This window comes from Poecilia mexicana, unplaced genomic scaffold, assembly GCF_051168715.1.
Source record: "Poecilia mexicana isolate PSO_F unplaced genomic scaffold, ASM5116871v1 scaffold_11, whole genome shotgun sequence".
NCBI classification, from domain to species: Eukaryota; Metazoa; Chordata; class Actinopteri; order Cyprinodontiformes; family Poeciliidae; genus Poecilia; species Poecilia mexicana.
Window position 1 is genome coordinate 27,929,835 of NW_028263380.1, and position 21,638 is coordinate 27,951,472.

The following is a 21,638-nucleotide window of genomic DNA, read 5'->3' on the forward strand; positions in this document are numbered from 1 at the left end:
ATTCTGCATGTCTGCGGTTTGGAGCTGCGCTGCACTTTGTCAGCCTCTGCAGACTGATGCAGTGAAACTGCTGCAGGCTTTGTGATCAGACTGATGCAGCCTGCACTTCTCTGCAGATTCTCAGAGATACAGAACAGACCTGAAGCCGCCAGCGAAGCCTTCAGCCCTGAGGGGCCTGAGTGAGGAAGGTGAGTCAGTCTGCAGGACCAGGAGCATCTCAGCAAGCTGCTGCGGTCTCACCAAGCTGCTGCGGTCTCACCAAGCTGCTGCGGTCTCACCAAGCTGCTGCGGTCTCACCAAGCTGCTGCGGTCTCACCAAGCTGCTGCGGTCTCAGCAAGCTGCTGCGGTCTCACCAAGCTGCTGCGGTCTCACCAAGCTGCTGCGGTCTCAGCAAGCTGCTGCGGTCTCACCAAGCTGCTGCGGCGTCCATTTCACTGATTAGCTTCTCAATCTGCAAGGAAAACAAAAAGATTGAAGAGCATCAGAGTTCAGTTTGACTTTATTTTGGTAAATTACCGACATTAAACACAAAAACAGAATAACTTTACAAAATAATATATATACTTAATTTGGCCCTGACCTAAAGTGTTTAGTTTGCCAACTAAACATTTAATCTGAAATAAATATTTAGTTAGCAAACCAAATTCAGACTAAATATTTAGACCCCCAGTGGACAGACGCTGCTTCCTGGTTTTAACCATAAACATGAACATGTAGACACCTCATGGGGCGGGTCAGAGGTCATGGAGAGGTCATGAGGCAGGTCAGAGGTCATGGAGAGGTCATGAGGCAGGTCAGAGGTCATGGAGCGGGTCAGAGGTCATGAGGCAGGTCAGAGGTCATGGAGCGGGTCATGGGTCATGAGGCAGGTCATGGGTCATGGAGCAGGTCAGAGGTCATGAGGCAGGTCAGAGGTCATGGAGCGGGTCAGAGGTCATGAGGCAGGTCATAGGTAATGGAGCGGGTCATGGGTCATGGAGCAGGTCAGAGGTTATGGAGCGGGTCATGGGTCATGGAGCAGGTCAGAGGTCATGGAGCGGGTCATGGGTCATGAGGCAGGTCATAGGTCATGGAGCGGGTCAGAGGTCATGAGGCAGGTCAGAGGTCATGGAGCGGGTCATAGGTAATGGAGCGGGTCATGGGTCATGGAGCGGGTCAGAGGTCATGAGGCAGGTCAGAGGTCATGGAGCGGGTCAGAGGTCATGAGGCAGGTCAGAGGTCATGGAGCGGGTCAGAGGTCATGAGGCAGGTCAGAGGTCATGGAGCGGGTCAGAGGTCATGAGGCAGGTCATGGGTCATGGAGCAGGTCAGAGGTTATGGAGCGGGTCATGGGTCATGGAGCAGGTCAGAGGTCATGGAGCGGGTCATGGGTCATGAGGCAGGTCATAGGTCATGGAGCGGGTCATAGGTAATGGAGCGGGTCATGGGTCATGGAGCGGGTCAGAGGTCATGAGGCAGGTCAGAGGTCATGGAGCGGGTCATGGGTCATGAGGCAGGTCATGGGTCATGGAGCGGGTCGGCCCGTTGCTGCGATAGTTCACAGCGTCCGCCATATTGAATGTGGCATCTCTCCCAGTAAGCTAATACAAGTAAATGGACCGAACTTCACAAAGTGCCGTTCTACAAAGTATTTTAAGTTAATTCCTGTCATTGACACATTTTCTCACACATTAATATATTTGGTAATCAGAGAAATGACTAAAGACAGTTTCTAACTTTTGATGTGATTATTTAATGTTTTGGGGCATTTCTGAATAAAGAGCTCAATGTTTTATTTGGTAGAAATTAGTCTGATCATTTTTATATTAACATTGATGAACAGACATTTTTACAGTGTTTAAAGGACATATTTACATAATTCCATAATTTAATCTACATTTAACGTTTCAAGACAAGAAACAAATAATTTTCCTGTATTTATTTTTTATACATTATTGAGAAATGACTTGATTTATAAATCAATTATTGTCAAACATTAAACTACATATTTTTCTTACTTTTTTCCAGAGAAAAAATATTTATTACAGGATGTCAACTAGCAAAGAGTGAAAATAATTCTAACAGAGTAAATTATTCTTATTTCATTACATAAGCTACATTAATACACTAATACTTCACATTGAGATATTTAAAAATACACAAAAGTGAAAGAATGAAACATTTATTTATTATACTGGGAACACTGGTCACAGGCTTCAGTCTGCTGGTCTCACTGGGAGAACTCACTGACTTCTGAGACGTCCTGGTTCTCAGGCTGAAGCCAAGGATAAAAGAGAAATTATCCAAAATAGAAAATACATATATGTTTCCTTGACATTCATAACAAGCCATTTTCAGCATGTTGGGCTCTGACTCGTAGCATCTTTATAGCTAAATACCGACATGGAGAAGCTGAGCTGGAAACAGACTGAAGAGCAGCAGCTCCAGCTCTGATCCTGACTGATCTTTCCTCACTAAATCCTCTGGTTTCTAATGAACTTCTCCTCTAGCAGCGGTTTCTCATCAGCTCTCATTAGAAAACAGTGTGAAAACGTTAGCTGCTATGCTAACAATCAGCGGTTATTTCGGGCCAATTTAGCTACATAGGAAATATTTCTCGGTTGTTTAGAAGTGAATTTCTGGCTGCAAAGTAATTCTGATCTTTCATCCTTACCTGGGGAAGGTAAAGCCAATGAATCCAGTTTGTTTCGTAAAACGGTTGAAACAGAAAATGGCGGCGACGTAACGCAGGACTCGGCGCTCAGTGGCGCCTCTAGTGTTCATGTCTGGTTTCACCTTCCAGGCTCCTGCGCAGCCGCAGATGGTCGGTTCCGCGGATCGTCCAGGATCTCCGAGGATTCCTTCGACTCGTCCAGCACCTCGTCTGGCGAATGCTACGAAAATGTGACTCCCAGCCAGAACCTGACCCGGTCAGGTGGGTCCAGAAGCCAACAGAACCGTGAGTAACCAGGTGTTAGCAGGTCCAGTCATTTATTTATTCAGCAATGGAGGCCATCTGTACTTCATGGACGTTTTTCTGGGTCGTCTGCAGTGACATCAGAACCGGGTCAGAACCAGGCTGGGAACTCGCCGCCCTACACCAACACTGGTTTCCAGTTTGCACTGGGAGGAAAGGGGGCGGAGCCAAGCTCAGGTAAAGGTCAGCGAGAGACGACCTCACACGTCCATCAGCATGATGCTGACGCTTCTCTGTCGCTAGGTGATGATGATGATGAAGATGAAGATGATTATTGTCCTGTGAGCCCAGACTGAAAACCTTCATCTGATGATGATGATGATGGGAATGAAGGACAGCCCCCCCCCAACCCCTCAGAGGAACATTCATGGATTCATCTTCAGATTGTGAAATGATTAGAAGCAGAAATCAGATTTTTATTCCTGACCAGAAATTGGATCAAACTTTGGTCCAATCAGCAGAGAGGAGCAAACTGAGCGCGCTCAGTGTGTCAGGAGGCAGAGCCAGTCAGGCAGCCATGTTGTCGCCCAGAGCTCCAGTCAGGATTTGTTTACTGTGGAATAATTTGAACTCCTGCTTCAGATCCCATGAACTTCATTTCTGACCTGATGAGGAATTTCATTGAACGTCTCGGATTTCTGTTCAGGAACGTTTAGCAGAAGCTCCTTCAGACATTTTCTCGTCAAATCTTTTCTCCATGTCCATCTCAAATGTTTACTTTTCTACCTGTTTTAGTTTGTAGCTGATGGCACTTTAAAACACATTCAGTGGATTTTATTTTATTGTTTTAAATCATGCTAACTCTTTGGCTCAAAATAAAAGGTTCAAAACTCAAAATGTGCCAAAGATATAAATTAAATTTACACAATGCTCCAAAGATTGCATCTTGAGTTCTCCTAATAAATAGTTTATTTTGCATTTGCAAGCTACATTAATAGCATAAGCCAAACATAATTGCATGTTTGGCTTAAATCCAAACATGCAAACTATTTGTTGGGAACTGGAGTCTTTGGCTTGTGGGGTTTTTCTGCTGTTCCACCACCAGGAGGAGCCAGAGGGCGACTCCCCTCATCCACCAGCATAAGAGCAGCGGCCAGCCGGTTCTGCAGCCGGTTCTGCAGCCGGTTCTGCAGCGCCTTTTGGCATAAAATTGGGAATTAAAAATGATACAGAACAAATTCAACGCCCTGAGGAGCTGCTTGAGGAATTAAGTACACCCTCCTGCTGTTCTACCTGCTCATTTTGAGCCTCCAGGTGTGTCAGGACAGCCAATCAGCTGCTGACCTGGGGAGGGTGAAAGGTCATCTCTAAGTAGTGATGTAAAACTTGGTATCCTCTGGAGGACATTATAAATGGCCAGATCTCCTCTGTCTGGATCTCCTCCCACAGTCGGATCCAATCAGAAGCAGCCGGTACCAAACCTGGTAGAATCTCAGCTGATCTCCAACCAGCAGCGTCACTGGAAAATCTGTTAAACAGCTGCGTCCAGTCTGGTTGCCATAGTTACCACAGCACTGAGATTGGCCTAGTCAAAGTGTTCAATGACATTCATATAAACAGGTGGTGGATGAACCACAGAGCTGGTTCTGGTTCTGATCATGTTACTGAACCAACTGCAGAACTGGGTCAGACTCTCCGGTCCAGAACTCAACTGGTTCCAGTCCGACCTGAAGAACTGGGATTTCTGTTTCAACAGTTATAGATCTAGGGTTAATGCGCAGCTTCAGTTCTTCCAGATGGAAACCAGAGATCAGGCTGACCTCTGACCTCTGACCTGACCCTCAGTGGACCTTCCAGCTGCAGGACATTCAGGCCCAGTGGACTAAAGTCTCCAACCAGAGACTTTAGTCCACTTTAGTCCACTTTAGTCCACTTTAGTCCAGGGGTTTAGTGGTTTGATTCCTGCAGCAGGTCAGACTGACAGATGTTTATTAATGTAGAACCTGTCTCTGAGTTCCTGGTCCAGGTTTTCCAGGTTTTCCAGGTTCTCCGGTGTGCAGGGTTGATCTGTGACACCTGAGCAGGTGAGTGTCTGCAGCTCCTCTGCTTCAGCCAAACCCCGTTAGATGAAACTGGGAGCTGAAGCAGAGGGTGTGCGCCTTGAGGCCTGGGCTGATCTACATGATAAACATCTAGAAAACTTTCCACAGAAGACGCTGATCCGACCAAACCAGAGTTATTCAAGACTTTATTAAATCTGAAACAATCAAAGAGTTTAAACTTCATTTCTTCCGTCAGAATCACTGATGCATACAGAGGTTTGTTCCTCATTTTATTGCAGCTTTGATTTGATATTTGCTGTCAGTTTCTTCATTTTAACCAGAAAATAAAAACCATGAAAGAATTTTAGAAACCTGAAAACTTGATCCAGATTCAGGAGTTTAGATTTCTGGGACTAAATTGGATCAGAACCCGTCATTATGGAGTTGATCTACGTGACACGAGAAACCCAAAGAAACCCACAGAAAACATGTTGATGACCAGCAGGGGGCGCTCTAGCAGAGGGGGAGGCTAGTGGAGCAGCAGGCCACTTCGTAGATGACGCTGATCAGACACAGTCCACCTGCAGACACGGCCGAGCTGGAGCTGAACACGCTGCCGCCCTCGGTGGGGCGGGGCGGGCCCTCGGTGGTGGTAGAGGGGGGGACATCCGCCACAGAGAAGGATTGAGACTGGGCGCTCCAGTCCTTCAGAGTGAAGACCATGGTCAGGTTCTCCCCTGCAGAGAGAAGACGGGCCGTTACTAGAAGTGCACTGATTCATCGGTTTCACTGCTGGCCCCGCCCACCAGGTCATGTCTAGTCACTGCACCGTTGCTAGCCAGCAACTTTCTTGCTGTTTTTAGAAAAATTTCAGACAAAAACAATTGGCATTGTCCAAAATCAGAATCTGCAGGTCAGGCTCTTTAAAGATCGGCAATTGGCCAGAAAACTGCAATCGGTGCAGCCCTGCCCGTTACCGTGACGGGTGAAGTAGGGTTAGGGGTCAGGAGGTTAACTCACCACTGGTCAGGATGGAGAGGTCGCTGAAGTTGGCCCAGCAGCTGCTGAAGCGGATGGTGACGTTACCGTCCAGTCCTCCCACCAGGTTCCCGCTGGTGTTCTTCAGGCTGGCCGTCACGGTGAGCGAGGTCACACCCACCGAGACGCAGTTACCCTGAAACATCAGCACAGACCCCGTTACCGGGCGGTAACGGGGCGAGTTCCGCCCGGTAACGGGGCGAGTTCCGCCCGGTAACGGAGAGTTCTGCCTGGTAACGGAGAGTTCTGCCCGGTAACGGGGCGAGTTCCGCCCGGTAACGGAGAGTTCTGCCCGGTAACGGGGCGAGTTCCGCCCGGTAACGGAGAGTTCTGCCCGGTAACGGAGAGTTCCGCCCGGTAACGGGGCGAGTTCCGCCCGGTAACGGAGAGTTCTGCCCGGTAACGGGGCGAGTTCCGCCCGGTAACGGAGAGTTCTGCCCGGTAACGGAGAGTTCCGCCCGGTAACGGGGCGAGTTCCGCCCGGTAACGGAGAGTTCCGCCCGGTAACGGAGAGTTCCGCCCAGTAACGGGGAGAGTTCCGCCCGGTAACGGAGAGTTCCGCCCGGTAACGGAGAGTTCCGCCCGGTAACGGAGAGTTCCGCCTGGTTCCTCCTGGAAGTATTCTGCTTACCCCAAGATTTATTATTATTTATTGAGGTTAAAAATTCCCTGCGGAAAAAATGCATTCTCCAAAATTCCTTCAATTTAAACTTATACCAGAAGCAAACTTGGTCATCTGAGAATATTTTGATAATTTTTGGATACAGCATTTATTTTAATTTATTTATTCAGATTTGTCCGTCTCATCCCGTCTGCTAGTCTCTGTCCTCCCACCTCAATTTCCAAAGCTCATGCTAACCAGTCACTGGAAGTAGCAGCTATGGACTTTCACAATAAGAGCCCCATGCCAGTTCCGGTACAGGAAGTGCTATGTTAGCACTGATGTTAGCTTGGCAACACCAAGAACTCCAGGAGCCACTCACTGGGTCGGCGAGGAACCCGCTCATAACTGCTGGCAATTCCAGTTTTTAGTAATTTCAGTTTTTTTAACTTCATGGATAATTCTCAGGACACGTGGTTCTATCTTCTACTACTCAGGACGTCTCAGCCTGCAGCTCTTCTACTGTTTTTTTGTTCAGTTTGTTTTTTTATTTGGTTCTGGTTGCAGCTAGGGGGCGCTCTCATGCCAGTGCTGTGGAACGTGAAACATTAAGACAACATAAGAAAAAACTTTAAGGGTAAATGCTTCTTCCAGGAAATAAAGAGAAAATAAAAATGTTCTGCAGCCTCATGGAGGATCTTAGAAAGTAAAGTTATGAATGAATGAATCCTGCTGCTAAGCTAACTGGCCTCACCTGGTCATCCATGGCCATCAGAACCGGCTGCTGGAGCAGCGGACCCACCGCCTCTCCGGCCACCGGATCCTGGATCAGCAGCAGCCGCGCCACGCTCGACACGTAGCTCGCCTTGGGTTGATCTCTGGACACGTCCTCTGCTGCCACCTGCAGGTGAAACGAGGAGAATCGGCTAAACTGTTGGCGTCTGGCGCTACGGCCTGGCTGATCCGACCCACCTGGCTCCAGCTGGGGTCCGAAGACGCGGGCGGCGGCGGGGTGATTCCCACGGAGGAGACGTTGAAGCCGATGGACTGGCTGAGGTTCCCAGAAAGCGCCGCCTGACCCAGATCGTCTGCGATGTTCTTCAGCAGCTCAAAGTCTTCCTCACCTGGAAGAGCAGACGTCATTCCACCTGGGTTCCTGAGAGCGCTCAACCCGTTTACCGGACCACTGACCCGCGGTGCTGTTGGCACTCTGCTGGACCGGAGGTTTCCGGATCTCCACCTCCACCGTCAGGCCCGTGGATCTCTTCCTGCGCCGCGCGCCGCCGCTCTCCCTCACCACCCGGGAGACGCGGATCATGTTGGCGGGAACTCTGAGGAACAGAGCCAGGTTCTGGACCAGGCTGTCTCCAAAGAACTGGTCCTCGGTGAGGGCGGGCATGTTGAAGGCCAGAACCAGAACCGGGGCGGTCCTGATCTCCAGCGGACCGGAACCTCTCAGCAGAACCTTCAGCATCTTGTAATCCTGGTCGAAGAAGTTGGTTCCCATGGAGGCGTTCATCTGAGGGACGAACTCACCTGGAGGCAGAGGAAAGTCTGCTGTGATTGGACCTCCTGCAGCAGAACCTCCTGCAGCAGAACCTCCTGCAGCAGAACCGTGTCTCCATCGTTACTCCGATCCCTCCCAGCTTCGCTCCTGGAATCGTTGCTTTGCGTTCCTACGCCTCTGTTGCTATCAAACCTGACAGCCGGCCCATAATTTACAGCATACAATGGAGGACAGGTCAAAGGTCATTCTGTCACATGAAGAACTGATTTCATGGCTTCCTCTCCTATGTCTGAGTTCTGTTTGCAAAGTTACAGACCGAAATTTACAGCAATAATTTGGGTTATTCAGTTTGTTTGGGTTCAGTTTTCAGTCATATTTTCACCACCTGAACTGAGTTTTTATTTTGAAACTAAATATTTGGTTCAATCTGAGGGACGAACTCACCTGGAGGCACATTTAGCTACATCTACATAGATTCTTCTAGCCCCACATATCTCAGTGCTTAGCTTGATTAGTTTGAAACATTTATAAATGAATGAATTTTGTGGTGAACACATTAAAAATGAACCCCAGACTAAATAACCGGCATCGTTCCAAACGGCAGCTCACCTCGGTACGCCGGCTCCCTCAGGACGTAGTCAGACCCGTCGTGGTTCCACACGGCGTTGCTCGGGGCGACCAGCCGGTCCTCCACGTAGACGTCCAGCCGCTGAGGGTTGGAGTAGAAGACGGACACCAGGACGCTCTGCGGGGGCGAACACGGAGACAGGTCAGACACGACGGAACTGAAAGCAGCCGAGCGTCCAGAACAGAACCGACCTCAGACGGGTCGGAGTTGAGCATCAGGAGGCGGAGCTTCTGCGGGCTGACGCTGGTGAAGTAGACGTCGAAGGCGTGTCCGGTGGCCATGATGCTGTGGAACAGAGACACTCGGCGCTGGCAGGTGTATCCTGCACACCAACCGTGATCCTGAGGGCCTGCGCCGAAAACACACGATGAAATCACGGCGCCCGCCCGGCCGGCCTGGAAGAACCACCAGAACCTTACCGTTAATCAGATCCACGAAGCCGTCCCCCAGCACGGCCACCGGGGACAGACGGCGGGTCTCCGTGTCCGAGTCCAGGCTCTCGATCGCCACCATCCGGTAGTTCAGGCCGAAGCACTTGTAGCTCTGCCAGGAGCTCATGTAGGTGCAGTTTTTCCTGATGACCCCTGAACGCACCACGAGCAGCCGTGAGAGGAAGGCTCGGCGGGTCGGGTCTCTCCGACGCTCTGCTTACCTTTCCGAGGCGCCACCTGCTCCACGGGGATCCGGATGCCGTTCAGGGACGTCAGCATGACTTTGGGAATGCGGTAGTCGCCCAGCCCCCGGCGGGGGTCTCCTCCCCACTCGAACTCGGACTGCGGCACCACGCTCCCCACCGCGCCCAGGAACGAGCCGTCCAAGTCCTTCAACAAACTCTTCTTCTTGGCATCGCAGTCCATGTCCACGCAGTCCGCCGGGTTCGCTTTACTGACGAGTAAAAACACATCAGTCCACGAATCCAGGAAAGATTCCCAACATTCCCAAAGACTTGGTTCGATTGGCAGCAACCTGTTCCCCTCCAGGCCTGTGGGGGCGCTGCACCAAGAACCACTGAAGGATTTCTCTTTAGGCTAAAGACCAGGAGCCATTTCTGCTGCTAGTGCTAGCTAGCGTTAGCTTTGCTTGTGTTTACCCAGAATGGCCAAAATTTGAGAATTGTGACAATATGCCCCTTTGTTGTAACTTGGACCTCCAAAATGGCGGACTGGTCGCAGTTCAGGTGTTTGTGCTGCTGAAGTAAAACTACAACCAAAAAGTGTTTTTAAATGTGCAGTGAAGGTATTTTGCTTTCCTTTTATCTTTTATCTTTAATTATCTTTAATTTTCCGCTCAGTTTATCGTTTCAAACCTTTTTGTTTCTAATGTGTCGAATTATTTTCTTTACCTTTTCTACAAACATGAGAAAAATTACAAAACATTCCCATAATGCCGCAGTTTGACTCAAAACATCACATGCAGCAATGACTTGTGGGTAACACACTTTGCCAAAGTCTCAGTGTAAAGACGAAAACCAAAAATGGGCGGGGCTAAAGCAGGAAGTGGACAGTGTCGCCCAGAACCCAACCAGAGTTCACTTCAACCAGAGGTCAGGGGTCGCGTACCATTCACACCGACCGGACCGGACGGTTCGGTCCGAACTCACCTCACATCAGGTCGGTGAATGAAGACCCGGGCGTCCTCGGTGCTGTCCAGCATCCTGACGGCCGAAACCTGCAGGGGGTGCTGCAGGTCCTCGTTCAGAGGGTTGGTCATGAACACGTAGTTCCTCTCTCCGGAGCAGACGTCCCGGAAACCAACGAAGGTCGTGTCTGGAACGGAAGAAGCGGGACTGAGGAGGAAGTCCGATGAGACGGGAACAGGAAGGTTAGCGGGCCGGACCTGTGACCGTCATCCGGCCTTTGATGGCGTTGTAGTTCATGTTCAGGTGATGCGGTTTAGCCGGAGCCGTGTTGTGTCCGGACTGGATGGTCGGCCAGCAGATTCCGGATCGACCTCCTGCGAGAACAGAGACAGGAAGTGAGCGCGTCTTCCTGCTCAGATCCTCCAACAGAACCAGAACCATCTGCAGTAAATGTTCTGGCTCCACTGAAACCCAGACAAAACCGATCAGAACCGGTCCTGGTCCAGATCTGGGAACGGCAGAAACTTTTTCCTCCATTAGGAATAATCCTGACAGATTATTCCTAATGGAATAATTGTCGGTTCAGTGACCGACCAATCAGAGGCTGAGGAGGCTACACATCCACTCCATGTTTCCATGGAAACCAGACGCATCATCAACCTCCGATCCCTCAAAGATGGCGTCAGCTTCAGTAGATCAGCAGTCTCCGCATCTGGATCCACGTTTTAATCTTTAGTGGAGTTTTTCTCTGAACGGAGGGAGGAAACCCCGGAAGAGGAGCCGGCTTCCTATTGGCTGTTTCTGATTGGTTAATGACCACCAGGTGGCGACTCCTTCCCTCTGGAAGCTGCAGCCGATTACCGAAATGCGAAAGTCACAATCATAAACTAATTATTACATGATCGGCCAGTTTCATCTTCAACATCCAACCAGATCAGATTTTCCCACCACAATCAGCTGCCAGTCGGTGAAACTCAGACGGTTTGACGGCTAAATGTGGACGATCTGGGTGAACCGGTTCTGATGCGGCCTCACCTTGCGGCGGTCTGGGCGCTCGGTGGAGAGACGTGGTGGCGACGTTGAAGTCGTCGGAGCTCAACGTGTCGGAGCAGTTAAAGGCCGGGCTGCTGCCCACGATCAGGGAGTTCTGGGAAGAAACCAGAAATAAAAAACAAACTCCGACCGCAGCGGCTGCAGGCGTCAGCCAATCAGGAAGCAGCTCACCTGAACGTGCACCGACTTATCTGCATAGGCATGAGACAGAGAGGGCGGGCCGAAAACCAGGGGCATGATGCCCATCCCGTTATCCACCAGCGTCACGTTGGAAACCACCACATCCATGACGACCTGAGGAAGAGGAGCAGGAGGAAGAGTTCATGATTCTGCTTCCTGGGATCTGAGCCTCACATTTATTTTCTGTTTTTAGATCAGATCTTGCAGCCAAAACAAAATGGCTGCCGAGTAGAAACTGAAGAACTGATGATATTTTATGAAACTCAACTTTTCTGATATAAAACAGGAAAACACCCGGAAGGAGGATGAAACGTCTAGCAGCAGGAAGGCAGAAACTCCAAAGCATCACAAGAAACTAACTGGAGAGTCAAAGGAAACTTCCTGCATCCGGATCCACAGTCTGTTTTCCCAACCTGGAAGTAGATGGCGAAGTCAAAGGCCTTCCAGACGAAGAATCCTCGGATGAAGCTGCAGCCGGCAAGGCCGTCCTTGTTGAGGTACACGCCATACGGACCGCCGTGGGCCTCGTTCTGGACCCAGGCCTCGTTCGGGTTCTGGAAGCCTGCGGGGAGCAGAGGAGTTGATCCAAACGCTACCCTGCTCCAGGTGGAAACGCTCCCAGAGGAAACGCTCCGGGAGGAAACGCTCCCGGAGGAAACGCTCCCGGAGGAAACGCTCCAGGTGGAAACGCTCCAGGTGGAAACGCTCCCAGAGGAAACGCTCCGGGTGGAAACGCTCCCAGAGGAAACGCTCCAGGAGGAAACGCTCCCAGAGGAAACGCTCCCGGTGGAAACGCTCCCGGTGGAATCGCTCCAGATGGAAACGCTCCCGGAGGAAACGCTCCGCGAGGAAACGCTCCCGGAGGAAACGCTCCGGGAGGAAACGCTCCAGGTGGAAACGCTCCCGGAGGAAACGCTCCCGGTGGAAACGCTCCCGGTGGAAACGCTCCAGATGGAAACGCTCCCGGAGGAAACGCTCCCGGAGGAAACGCTCCGCGAGGAAACGCTCCCGGAGGAAACGCTCCGCGAGGAAACGCTCCGGGAGGAAACGCTCCGGGAGGAAACGCTCCGGGAGGAAACGCTCCCAGAGGAAACGCTCTGTGAGGAAACGCTCCAGGTGGAAACGCTCCCGGTGGAAACGCTCCAGGAGGAAACGCTCCAGGAGGAAACGCTCCGGGAGGAAACGCTCCCAGAGGAAACGCTCCCGGTGGAAACGCTCAAGGAGGAAACGCTCCAGGAGGAAACGCTCCGGGAGGAAACGCTCCAGGTGGAAACGCTCCCGGAGGAAACGCTCCAGGAGGAAACGCTCCAGGTGGAAACGCTCCCGGAGGAAACGCTCCAGGAGGAAACGCTCCATGTGGAAACGCTCCCGGAGGAAACGCTCCAGATGGAAACGCTCCCGGAGGAAACGCTCCGCGAGGAAACGCTCCCGGAGGAAACGCTCCGGGAGGAAACGCTCCCGGAGGAAACGCTCCGCGAGGAAACGCTCCGGGAGGAAACGCTCCGGGAGGAAACGCTCCGGGAGGAAACGCTCCCAGAGGAAACGCTCCGTGAGGAAACGCTCCGCGAGGAAACGCTCCAGGTGGAAACGCTCCCGGAGGAAACGCTCCGCGAGGAAACGCTCCCGGAGGAAACGCTCCGTGAGGAAACGCTCCCAGAGGAAACGCTCCGTGAGGAAACGCTCCGTGAGGAAACGCTCCAGGTGGAAACGCTCCCGGTGGAAACGCTCCAGGAGGAAACGCTCCGGGAGGAAACGCTCCGGGAGGAAACGCTCCCGGTGGAAACGCTCAAGGAGGAAACGCTCCAGGAGGAAACGCTCCGGGAGGAAACGCTCCAGGTGGAAACGCTCCCGGAGGAAACGCTCCAGGAGGAAACGCTCCATGTGGAAACGCTCCCGGAGGAAACGCTCCAGATGGAAACGCTCCCGGAGGAAACGCTCCGCGAGGAAACGCTCCCGGAGGAAACGCTCCGGGAGGAAACGCTCCAGGTGGAAACGCTCCCGGAGGAAACGCTCCCGGTGGAAACGCTCCCGGTGGAAACGCTCCAGATGGAAACGCTCCCGGAGGAAACGCTCCCGGAGGAAACGCTCCGCGAGGAAACGCTCCCGGAGGAAACGCTCCCGGAGGAAACGCTCCGCGAGGAAACGCTCCGGGAGGAAACGCTCCGGGAGGAAACGCTCCGGGAGGAAACGCTCCGGGAGGAAACGCTCCGGGAGGAAACGCTCCCAGAGGAAACGCTCCGTGAGGAAACGCTCCGCGAGGAAACGCTCCGCGAGGAAACGCTCCAGGTGGAAACGCTCCCGGAGGAAACGCTCCGGGAGGAAACGCTCCCGGAGGAAACGCTCCGTGAGGAAACGCTCCCAGAGGAAACGCTCCGTGAGGAAACGCTCCGTGAGGAAACGCTCCGTGAGGAAACGCTCCAGGTGGAAACGCTCCCGGTGGAAACGCTCCAGGTGGAAACGCTCCCGGTGGAAACGCTCCAGGAGGAAACGCTCCAGGAGGAAACGCTCCGGGAGGAAACGCTCCCAGAGGAAACGCTCCCGGTGGAAACGCTCCGGGAGGAAACGCTCCCAGAGGAAACGCTCCGTGAGGAAACGCTCCCAGAGGAAACGCTCCGTGAGGAAACGCTCCGTGAGGAAACGCTCCGTGAGGAAACGCTCCAGGTGGAAACGCTCCCGGTGGAAACGCTCCAGGTGGAAACGCTCCCGGTGGAAACGCTCCAGGAGGAAACGCTCCAGGAGGAAACGCTCCGGGAGGAAACGCTCCCAGAGGAAACGCTCCCGGTGGAAACGCTCAAGGAGGAAACGCTCCAGGAGGAAACGCTCCGGGAGGAAACGCTCCAGGTGGAAACGCTCCCGGAGGAAACGCTCCAGGAGGAAACGCTCCATGTGGAAACGCTCCCGGAGGAAACGCTCCAGATGGAAACGCTCCCGGAGGAAACGCTCCGCGAGGAAACGCTCCCGGAGGAAACGCTCCGGGAGGAAACGCTCCCGGAGGAAACGCTCCGCGAGGAAACGCTCCGGGAGGAAACGCTCCGGGAGGAAACGCTCCGGGAGGAAACGCTCCCAGAGGAAACGCTCCGTGAGGAAACGCTCCGCGAGGAAACGCTCCAGGTGGAAACGCTCCCGGAGGAAACGCTCCGCGAGGAAACGCTGCCGGAGGAAACGCTCCGGGAGGAAACGCTCCCAGAGGAAACGCTCCGTGAGGAAACGCTCCCAGAGGAAACGCTCCGTGAGGAAACGCTCCGTGAGGAAACGCTCCAGGTGGAAACGCTCCCGGTGGAAACGCTCCAGGAGGAAACGCTCCGGGAGGAAACGCTCCGGGAGGAAACGCTCCCGGTGGAAACGCTCAAGGAGGAAACGCTCCAGGAGGAAACGCTCCGGGAGGAAACGCTCCAGGTGGAAACGCTCCCGGAGGAAACGCTCCAGGAGGAAACGCTCCATGTGGAAACGCTCCCGGAGGAAACGCTCCAGATGGAAACGCTCCCGGAGGAAACGCTCCGCGAGGAAACGCTCCCGGAGGAAACGCTCCGGGAGGAAACGCTCCAGGTGGAAACGCTCCCGGAGGAAACGCTCCCGGTGGAAACGCTCCCGGTGGAAACGCTCCAGATGGAAACGCTCCCGGAGGAAACGCTCCCGGAGGAAACGCTCCGCGAGGAAACGCTCCCGGAGGAAACGCTCCCGGAGGAAACGCTCCGCGAGGAAACGCTCCGGGAGGAAACGCTCCGGGAGGAAACGCTCCGGGAGGAAACGCTCCGGGAGGAAACGCTCCGGGAGGAAACGCTCCCAGAGGAAACGCTCCGTGAGGAAACGCTCCGCGAGGAAACGCTCCGCGAGGAAACGCTCCAGGTGGAAACGCTCCCGGAGGAAACGCTCCGCGAGGAAACGCTCCCGGAGGAAACGCTCCGGGAGGAAACGCTCCCAGAGGAAACGCTCCGTGAGGAAACGCTCCCAGAGGAAACGCTCCGTGAGGAAACGCTCCGTGAGGAAACGCTCCGTGAGGAAACGCTCCAGGTGGAAACGCTCCCGGTGGAAACGCTCCAGGAGGAAACGCTCCAGGAGGAAACGCTCCGGGAGGAAACGCTCCCAGAGGAAACGCTCCCGGTGGAAACGCTCCAGGAGGAAACGCTCCAGGAGGAAACGCTCCGGGAGGAAACGCTCCAGGTGGAAACGCTCCCGGAGGAAACGCTCCAGGAGGAAACGCTCCAGGTGGAAACGCTCCCGGAGGAAACGCTCCAGGAGGAAACGCTCCATGTGGAAACGCTCCCGGAGGAAACGCTCCAGATGGAAACGCTCCAGATGGAAACACTCCCGGAGGAAACGCTCCGTGAGGAAACGCTCCAGATGGAAACGCTCCGTGAGGAAACGCTCCGGGAGGAAACGCTCTGGGAGGAAACGCTCCGTGAGGAAACGCTCCGCGAGGAAACGCTCCCGGAGGAAACGCTCCCGGAGGAAACGCTCCCGGAGGAAACGCTCCCGGTGGAATCGCTCCAGATGGAAACGCTCCCGGAGGAAACGCTCCGCGAGGAAACGCTCCCGGAGGAAACGCTCCGGGAGGAAACGCTCCAGGTGGAAACGCTCCCGGAGGAAACGCTCCCGGTGGAAACGCTCCCGGTGGAAACGCTCCAGATGGAAACGCTCCCGGAGGAAACGCTCCCGGAGGAAACGCTCCGCGAGGAAACGCTCCCGGACGAAACGCTCCGCGAGGAAACGCTCCGGGAGGAAACGCTCCGGGAGGAAACGCTCCGGGAGGAAACGCTCCCAGAGGAAACGCTCTGTGAGGAAACGCTCCAGGTGGAAACGCTCCCGGTGGAAACGCTCCAGGAGGAAACGCTCCAGGAGGAAACGCTCCGGGAGGAAACGCTCCCAGAGGAAACGCTCCCGGTGGAAACGCTCAAGGAGGAAACGCTCCAGGAGGAAACGCTCCGGGAGGAAACGCTCCAGGTGGAAACGCTCCCGGAGGAAACGCTCCAGGAGGAAACGCTCCAGGTGGAAACGCTCCCGGAGGAAACGCTCCAGGAGGAAACGCTCCATGTGGAAACGCTCCCGGAGGAAACGCTCCAGATGGAAACGCTCCCGGAGGAAACGCTCCGCGAGGAAACGCTCCCGGAGGAAACGCTCCGGGAGGAAACGCTCCCGGAGGAAACGCTCCGCGAGGAAACGCTCCGGGAGGAAACGCTCCGGGAGGAAACGCTCCGGGAGGAAACGCTCCCAGAGGAAACGCTCCGTGAGGAAACGCTCCGCGAGGAAACGCTCCAGGTGGAAACGCTCCCGGAGGAAACGCTCCGCGAGGAAACGCTGCCGGAGGAAACGCTCCGGGAGGAAACGCTCCCAGAGGAAACGCTCCGTGAGGAAACGCTCCCAGAGGAAACGCTCCGTGAGGAAACGCTCCGTGAGGAAACGCTCCAGGTGGAAACGCTCCCGGTGGAAACGCTCCAGGAGGAAACGCTCCGGGAGGAAACGCTCCGGGAGGAAACGCTCCCGGTGGAAACGCTCAAGGAGGAAACGCTCCAGGAGGAAACGCTCCGGGAGGAAACGCTCCAGGTGGAAACGCTCCCGGAGGAAACGCTCCAGGAGGAAACGCTCCATGTGGAAACGCTCCCGGAGGAAACGCTCCAGATGGAAACGCTCCCGGAGGAAACGCTCCGCGAGGAAACGCTCCCGGAGGAAACGCTCCAGGTGGAAACGCTCCCGGAGGAAACGCTCCCGGTGGAAACGCTCCCGGTGGAAACGCTCCAGATGGAAACGCTCCCGGAGGAAACGCTCCCGGAGGAAACGCTCCGCGAGGAAACGCTCCCGGAGGAAACGCTCCCGGAGGAAACGCTCCGCGAGGAAACGCTCCGGGAGGAAACGCTCCGGGAGGAAACGCTCCGGGAGGAAACGCTCCGGGAGGAAACGCTCCCAGAGGAAACGCTCCGTGAGGAAACGCTCCGCGAGGAAACGCTCCGCGAGGAAACGCTCCAGGTGGAAACGCTCCCGGAGGAAACGCTCCGCGAGGAAACGCTCCCGGAGGAAACGCTCCGGGAGGAAACGCTCCCAGAGGAAACGCTCCGTGAGGAAACGCTCCCAGAGGAAACGCTCCGTGAGGAAACGCTCCGTGAGGAAACGCTCCGTGAGGAAACGCTCCAGGTGGAAACGCTCCCGGTGGAAACGCTCCAGGAGGAAACGCTCCAGGAGGAAACGCTCCGGGAGGAAACGCTCCCAGAGGAAACGCTCCCGGTGGAAACGCTCCAGGAGGAAACGCTCCAGGAGGAAACGCTCCGGGAGGAAACGCTCCAGGTGGAAACGCTCCCGGAGGAAACGCTCCAGGAGGAAACGCTCCAGGTGGAAACGCTCCCGGAGGAAACGCTCCAGGAGGAAACGCTCCATGTGGAAACGCTCCCGGAGGAAACGCTCCAGATGGAAACGCTCCAGATGGAAACACTCCCGGAGGAAACGCTCCGTGAGGAAACGCTCCAGATGGAAACGCTCCGTGAGGAAACGCTCCGGGAGGAAACGCTCTGGGAGGAAACGCTCCGTGAGGAAACGCTCCGCGAGGAAACGCTCCCGGAGGAAACGCTCCCGGAGGAAACGCTCCCGGAGGAAACGCTCCGTGAGGAAACGCTCCGGGAGGAAACGCTCCGGGAGGAAACGCTCCGTGAGGAAACGCTCCCGGAGGAAACGCTCCCGGAGGAAACGCTCCGGGAGGAAACGCTCCGTGAGGAAACGCTCCGGGAGGAAACGCTCCGGGAGGAAACGCTCCGTGAGGAAACGCTCCGGGAGGAAACGCTCCAGATGGAAACACTCCCGGAGGAAACGCTCCGTGAGGAAACGCTCCAGATGGAAACGCTCCAGATGGAAACACTCCCGGAGGAAACGCTCCGGGAGGAAACGCTCCGGGAGGAAACGCTCCGTGAGGAAACGCTCCAGATGGAAACGCTCCAGATGGAAACACTCCCGGAGGAAACGCTCCCGGAGGAAACGCTCCGTGAGGAAACGCTCCGGGAGGAAACGCTCCGGGAGGAAACGCTCCGGGAGGAAACGCTCCGGGAGGAAACGCTCCGGGAGGAAACGCTCCCGGAGGAAACGCTCCAGGAGGAAACGCTCCAGATGGAAACGCTCCCGGAGGAAACGCTCCGCGAGGAAACGCTCCCGGAGGAAACGCTCCGCGAGGAAACGCTCCAGGTGGAAACGCTCCCGGAGGAAACGCTCCGCGAGGAAACGCTCCCGGAGGAAACGCTCCGTGAGGAAACGCTCCGGGAGGAAACGCTCCCAGAAGGAACGCTCCGTGAGGAAACGCTCCGTGAGGAAACGCTCCAGGTGGAAACGCTCCCGGAGGAAACGCTCCAGATGGAAACGCTCCCGGAGGAAACGCTCCGTGAGGAAACGCTCCGGGAGGAAACGCTCCCAGAGGGAACGCTCCGCGAGGAAACGCTCCGGGAGGAAACGCTCCGGGAGGAAACGCTCCAGGAGGAAACGCTCCGGGAGGAAACGCTCCAGGTGGAAACGCTCCCGGAGGAAAGGCTCCGCGAGGAAACGCTCCCAGAGGAAACGCTCCAGGAGGAAACGCTCCAGATGGAAACGCTCCGCGAGGAAACGCTCCCAGAGGAAACGCTCCGCGAGGAAACGCTCCCGGAGGAAACGCTCCGCGAGGAAACGCTCCCGGAGGAAACGCTCCAGGAGGAAACGCTCCGTGAGGAAACGCTCCGGGAGGAAACGCTCCCGGAGGAAACGCTGCGACGTTCCCTACCTGGGCACGGCTCGCCGTCGATGCGATATGCCACCCTCTCATATCCCGCCACGATGTTGTTCTGCAGCACCACACCGGAGCCCTCGCTCACCTGGAAACAGGAAACACATTGGGAATATTGGGAAGTTGTCTGAAAGTCCCAGCAGCTGATGGTTTGTTTGACAGGAGGAACCTCGATGGCAGCGTTCCACTGGAAGTTGAAGGGTTCCTCTCTGTCCTGATACGATCCGGGCCACAGTGACATCATCACCAGGTTCCTCCTCAGCAGGATCCGATCGCCCCAAACGCGGATTCCTGCACACAGATTGCCATTAACCTTCCGGAGGACCGGGAAGCGTTTCCTCCGCCGTTACCCTGGATTACCTTCGCCCACCGTGTGATGGACAACGTTATCGTCGATGCTCAGACCCGCCGTCCCGAAGACTCCGATGGCCGGAGAGAAACCGTCATGGAAGGCACAGCCCTGGATGTACGAGTCGTTCCCTGAAACCTTCACATAAAAAAACATTTTCATCTCCTGAACGGCAGGAAATAAAGAAAGGCCAAGTCTGAACGTCTGGAGAACTACTGATCTGGATCCTTTTGAGGTTCACAGGAAAAGGAAAATGAGAAGAAGAGAGCGAGAGGTTTCAGAGGCTCATCCTGGATCAGAGGAGAAAGGACGGTCGTTTCATCTGCTGTCTGAGGTTTCCTTCCACCTGAGTGTTGGCGTACCTCTCCCAGGTTGAGGAAGGCCACAGAGTACCGCGGGTCGAAGTAGTCGGTCCAGCCTTCCTGGCCGGAGCGGAAGAACTCCACATTCCTGATCTGGGCTTTACCTTTGGGACGAGCAAGAGAGGACAGACTGAGGGCAGCGCTCACCACACACACCATCAAAGGTCTCCATGTTTCTCTATTTCATCCTGACGGACCGACACGTTCTATTCCTCAGAAAGTTCAGTCAGCTCTAGATAGTGGGAAGCATTTTCTGGGTTCCTGAAAGTACTCTGCATGTTCTGGGAAAGTAAGTTCAAAGACATTACATGGTATCTCTGGAAAGTCTTAAAGAGTTCCATAAAAGATTCTGAAACTTTAAAGTTTCAGAAAGCACCACATAATGTTCAGAAAGTACTGTAAGAAATTCTAAAGTTACATAAAAGTTTCAGAAAGTGTAGTGAACCAGCTATCTGTGGTTTAGATGGTGGTTTTCCTCCATGGTTGTCCGTTCTGTCTCCTTCAAGTCTGCCTGATCTGATCAGGAGTTGATGCTAGCAGCAGCAAGCTAGCAGGTCGTTGCCAGGATGCTAGCAGGTCGTTGCCAGGATGCTAGCAGGTCGTTGCCAGGATGCTAGCAGCAGCAAGCTAGCAGGTCGTTGTCAGGATGCTAGCAGGTCGTTGCCAGGATGCTAGCAGGTCGTTGCCAGGATGCTAGCAGGTCGTTGCCAGGATGCTAGCAGGTCGTTGCCAGGATGCTAGCAGGTCGTTGCCAGGATGCTAGCAGGTCGTTGCCAGGATGCTAGCAGGTCGTTGCCAGGATGCTAGCAGGTCGTTGTCAGGATGCTAGCAGGTCGTTGCCAGGATGCTAGCAGGTCGTTGTCAGGATGCTAGCAGGTCGTTGCCAGGATGCTAGCAGGTCGTTGTCAGGATGCTAGCAGGTCGTTGCCAGGATGCTAGCAGGTCGTTGTCAGGATGCTAGCAGGTCGTTGCCAGGATGCTAGCAGGTCGTTGTCAGGATGCTAGCAGGTCGTTGCCAGGATGCTAGCAGGTCATTGCCAGGAACCTTCTTGAACCCTGACCACGCAGGAGAAGCCTACAGAAGCTGCGTACCTCGATAGCTGACTCCGCCGCTGGAGAAAGTTCCCACCAGCAGCCGGGCGCCAAAGGATTCCACCTTCATCGCTGGATACTCCTCGCCGATGATCCGGATGTTCCGGCTCAGGAGGCCGACATCCGCCGCCAGAGCATAGGAGAAGGACGACCCAGGGACAGAGTGGGTTCCACCTACCAGAATCAAAACCTGTTAGAACCTGAGCCCAGAACCTGTCAGGAACCAGCAGACAGTCCAATCTATGCTTCTGGTCCAATCAGAGGAAAGGGTTCATCATGTGAAAGGTTCTGAAAGGAACTGACCCATGTGAGTGTGGTCCAATGGCTGGTTGAGGGTCAGGATGAGGCCGTCGGCCGACACCGCCGCGATCCGACGTTTCTCCGTCTCCGAGGCTCTGTAGCCGGAGGTGGAGATGGCAACCTGGTCTCCAACCTGAACAGAAACCAGAGATGCAGTCAGGAGCCAGGACTGGAACCAGAACCAGAACCGGAACCAGGACACCACATAGAACCTGCTTAGAAATGGAGAGAGGCTTCTGGGTAATGTAGTCCTACAGACTGGTTGCCATGGTGACAGCATA

At 54.7% G+C, this 21,638-nt stretch overlaps 2 protein-coding genes across 3 annotated transcripts in view; one reads left to right on the forward strand and one right to left on the reverse strand.

Annotated features, from left to right (window-relative positions):
- LOC106910241 (scavenger receptor cysteine-rich domain-containing protein DMBT1-like) overlaps positions 1-3,794 on the forward strand; it is a 35,492-nt gene extending 31,698 nt beyond the window's left edge. Inside the window, exons 34-37 of the mRNA XM_088009836.1 lie at positions 117-188; positions 2,784-2,939; positions 3,033-3,134; positions 3,201-3,794. Coding sequence (XP_087865962.1) covers positions 117-188; positions 2,784-2,939; positions 3,033-3,134; positions 3,201-3,253 — 383 coding nt within the window. The 3' untranslated portion in view covers positions 3,254-3,794. The remainder of the gene's footprint in view (positions 1-116; positions 189-2,783; positions 2,940-3,032; positions 3,135-3,200) is intronic.
- Positions 3,795-5,128: 1,334 nt separating this feature from the next.
- Positions 5,129-21,638, reverse strand: part of pkhd1l1.1 (PKHD1 like 1, tandem duplicate 1) — a 62,255-nt gene continuing 45,745 nt past the window's right edge. The window contains exons 57-76 of one of the 2 annotated variants that reach the window (XM_088010566.1): positions 21,361-21,490; positions 21,058-21,231; positions 19,966-20,069; positions 19,615-19,741; positions 19,424-19,545; positions 19,252-19,342; positions 11,939-12,087; positions 11,517-11,639; positions 11,328-11,439; positions 10,550-10,666; positions 10,314-10,479; positions 9,366-9,598; positions 9,133-9,297; positions 8,905-9,062; positions 8,695-8,830; positions 7,770-8,114; positions 7,551-7,702; positions 7,333-7,479; positions 5,960-6,113; positions 5,129-5,676 (exon numbers count right to left, since the gene is read on the reverse strand). In XM_088010566.1, coding sequence (XP_087866692.1) covers positions 5,453-5,676; positions 5,960-6,113; positions 7,333-7,479; positions 7,551-7,702; positions 7,770-8,114; positions 8,695-8,830; positions 8,905-9,062; positions 9,133-9,297; positions 9,366-9,598; positions 10,314-10,479; positions 10,550-10,666; positions 11,328-11,439; positions 11,517-11,639; positions 11,939-12,087; positions 19,252-19,342; positions 19,424-19,545; positions 19,615-19,741; positions 19,966-20,069; positions 21,058-21,231; positions 21,361-21,490 — 3,129 coding nt within the window. In that variant the 3' untranslated portion in view covers positions 5,129-5,452. Of the gene's footprint in view, positions 5,677-5,959; positions 6,114-7,332; positions 7,480-7,550; positions 7,703-7,769; positions 8,115-8,195; positions 8,530-8,694; positions 8,831-8,904; positions 9,063-9,132; positions 9,298-9,365; positions 9,599-10,313; positions 10,480-10,549; positions 10,667-11,327; positions 11,440-11,516; positions 11,640-11,938; positions 12,088-19,251; positions 19,343-19,423; positions 19,546-19,614; positions 19,742-19,965; positions 20,070-21,057; positions 21,232-21,360; positions 21,491-21,638 lie in introns of those variants that run through there. The other variant, XM_088010567.1, reaches the window with a different exon arrangement.